The 2860-nt window shown below is 45.0% G+C and overlaps 2 protein-coding genes across 2 annotated transcripts; both read right to left on the bottom strand.

The window, feature by feature from the left end:
• Positions 1-269: 269 nt before the first annotated feature.
• Pmar_PMAR001614 (prolyl-tRNA synthetase, putative) lies at positions 270-1085 on the bottom strand (the record flags this gene model as incomplete). Its single annotated transcript, XM_002771035.1, has 4 exons — positions 270-392; positions 439-528; positions 829-931; positions 975-1085. Coding segments are annotated over 4 exons (427 nt in total), but the record flags the coding sequence as incomplete, so codon positions are not given.
• A 1094-nt stretch (positions 1086-2179) lies between these two features.
• Positions 2180-2474, bottom strand: Pmar_PMAR001613 (hypothetical protein; the record flags this gene model as incomplete). The annotated part of the gene is made up of 2 exons (XM_002771034.1): positions 2180-2310; positions 2356-2474. Coding segments are annotated over 2 exons (250 nt in total), but the record flags the coding sequence as incomplete, so codon positions are not given.
• Between the last annotated feature and the right edge of the window lie 386 nt (positions 2475-2860).

Genomic DNA, 2860 nt, shown 5'->3' with positions numbered 1-2860 from the left:
ACTGAATCCCACTGACTGCGGTCGGAAGAGACTCTGATGGCAATCACTCTATGTTACGAAGAATCCAAGTGCGTCAACCTCCCCATGCACTCATAATAACGAAGACCACAATAGACAGTGAGAAACGAGTGTAGTCAAATTGAATTATGTCAACTGCGTGATTATCAGTGAGGGCGGCGTGCAGCTGATAACATCTCCGAACTAATTCGGTCCAGATAGAGACGTATCTAAGGCGATAGTCGGAGCTGCAGTCAAACACATAACTCTACCTTGCCGCAGCATGATAGGTGTTCATTAACCTTTTCACCAGTGTGTCTATACGCAAGAGTAACCGTATTCGTTTCAACCTCTCTGCTGCCGATTCTAATACTAAGTGGAACACCCTGGAGGTCCTGAAGAAGCACCGTATGTGCATCACAGAGAGAACGACTATCCTACCCATTTGGTAAATTTGAATCCCGGTCTTTTCTTCCGATCGTCATCGAGAACACAGCGGGCTCCATCATTCAATAGAATGTCACGCAGCTCCTGGAAAATGAAGTTGATCGATTCACACCAGAGGACAATGAGTCAGCACAGTGTTAGTATGTATGCTCCAGCAGTTTATATACGAATTAGGGTAGAAATGGTCAAAGAACAACACGATTTTCCCAAAACTTTCATATTGCCACCGACACATGTAGTAGTTGACCATATGCATATTTCCCTACTGAGAACACCGGCTGTAGTGGTAGTGTGTGAAAGCTCGTCAGCGATGAGTTCTTCATCGTTAGTGCGAGAATATTCGTAACGAGTTTTGTCAATTTGTTCAACGCATACGCCGCTCACCCTGCACTCATTTTCAATTGCGTCCATCTCCATCTCCCATCGAGTCGGGCCAACTCCTCTAGAGGGGGGTACAGGTACAATCACAACCTGTGTTTCCGCTACACTGTAAATCCCCAATAGAGAGATTACTCATAGGGTAGAACTACATTGGTGGGACAACCAGACCCCTGTTGTCACCATGGACCATAACCATCGCGCCGATCACGCCAAAGTCGATGCACCAAGTAATCGAATGAGCGCTTTTCCGGGCGCCGTCACTGAACGAAAAATTTTATACCCAAAATTGTTCACACCAGTACTGGAAAATACGCGAATGCAATATGAAAATTTCGAGGAAATTTTGCGAAATTTTCGTAGACTCTACCCGAATTTATACATAAACTCCTGTAATTAGTGAGGAAACTCCTGAGCTCAGCTGAGGAGAGCAAACATATATTCCTCCAAAACTACTCCCCACCTATCTTCGTAGTAAATATTGTCATTGTATCGGACCGCGACCGTCAAGACTCGTATGCTTTCTTCATCACCAACACGAACATCAAGCCAACGATTTGCCCCATCTGAGGGAACTATGTGATGAACGTCCGAGTGTCTGGACCTTGAGGGGAGGATCCTCCCATGAAGTGTTACGAACTGTGCCCAGTGCCGAAGCAAGGGCAGGAAAAGGCGTGATGTAACGCTGGGGAGCCTCAGATCCTAAGCCTCTAGGTAACCCATCTCACTATTCGAATGACCTTCCTCTGTTGGTAGAGCGAGGAGTTCCTCGAATACGTTGCGGTAAATAGTGACAAGGTCTGTAATGAACATCTCAGTCTGAGGAACGAACACTCCTGCTGAAGCTGATTGAAAATTAAAAGCTGATCGGATGAATGGTGAGGAGGTACTTGCTCGAGAGTTCCATGAACAGCATATCCTTCCTGCTGAAGAACCTCCCGGCATTTGAGAAAAGGAAGATGCCGCCACCGGGAATTGAACCTTAAACCTCGTGAATGACAACCTCGAGGTGTAACCGAATTACCTAATCGAGTTACCCCAATGGTTCAGTTTCAACGGCAGGTCTCGATGAGAGCGTATCCAGTCCGACGCGCACCGTCTCGCAATCTCATCGCATGTTAAACGCGTTTCTGAATACCGCGTAGCAAATTCGTTCAGTAGCAGCCACTCTGCAGCATTCTCAGGTCAAACTAATTTTTTTCCGGAAAATTTAATTTCTCCCCTTTTGCACAATGTTTTACCCGAAAATACCAAGAAAATTGATATCATGCCCGTTTTTCCATTTGAAGTTTTACGACTCCAATTTAATAATGCGATCGTTAAATAACAACTTGGCCTGGAGGTGCTATAGACTCACCCATGAACTCGTTGAGTTTTGATTCCCCAGCTTTGGTGACTACCCCAGGCAAACACTCCTCAGATGAAACCACCTCAGGACGGAGTTGTTTTAATACGAATAACGGGAAGTAGCATGACCTCACTCCAACTCTAAATCCAGTAACAATATGTCGAGAAAAAAACGCAAATTTTCACCCGCGCATATCGGCCATAACTCTGCCTTTTATTTTATCCCAGATGAACATACTGGGCGGACACATAATAAAACAACCGGGAATATCATACGCTTTCGTCAGCCCTCCACGCTCCGCCACCTAAGTGCGCATACGTTGGTGACAATATGAAGATTCTGTTGAAATATTTTGTGAATTCTCGCCCATTTCTGTGTATTTCTAACCTAATGTGTATATATGAACTCCTAAACTCCTGAACTCAGCTGAGGAAAGCGATCATGTATCTCAACACTGTTGAGATTCGCTCGAGAAGATGCTGCTGGTGCACAATCATCACTGCTGTCATACTACTATTGCTATTATATGAATATTCGCCGTGTTACCCGAGAAATCGAATTTTCACGCATTTGCATAAGAAAAACGCACACACAGTAGTTCCCGTAGCACACAATGTGTCCCTATCGAGAAGGAGGTGAGGTTATGATATACATCGGTTAAGAATAAACAGGTGGTCTCGTTGAGCCTTC

This window comes from Perkinsus marinus (assembly GCF_000006405.1).
Source record: "Perkinsus marinus ATCC 50983 genomic scaffold scf_1104296964042, whole genome shotgun sequence".
Taxonomy (NCBI): Eukaryota; Perkinsozoa; order Perkinsida; family Perkinsidae; genus Perkinsus; species Perkinsus marinus.
The sequence above is the reverse complement of the archived record's forward strand: the minus strand, read 5'-3'. Positions and strand labels throughout refer to the sequence as shown.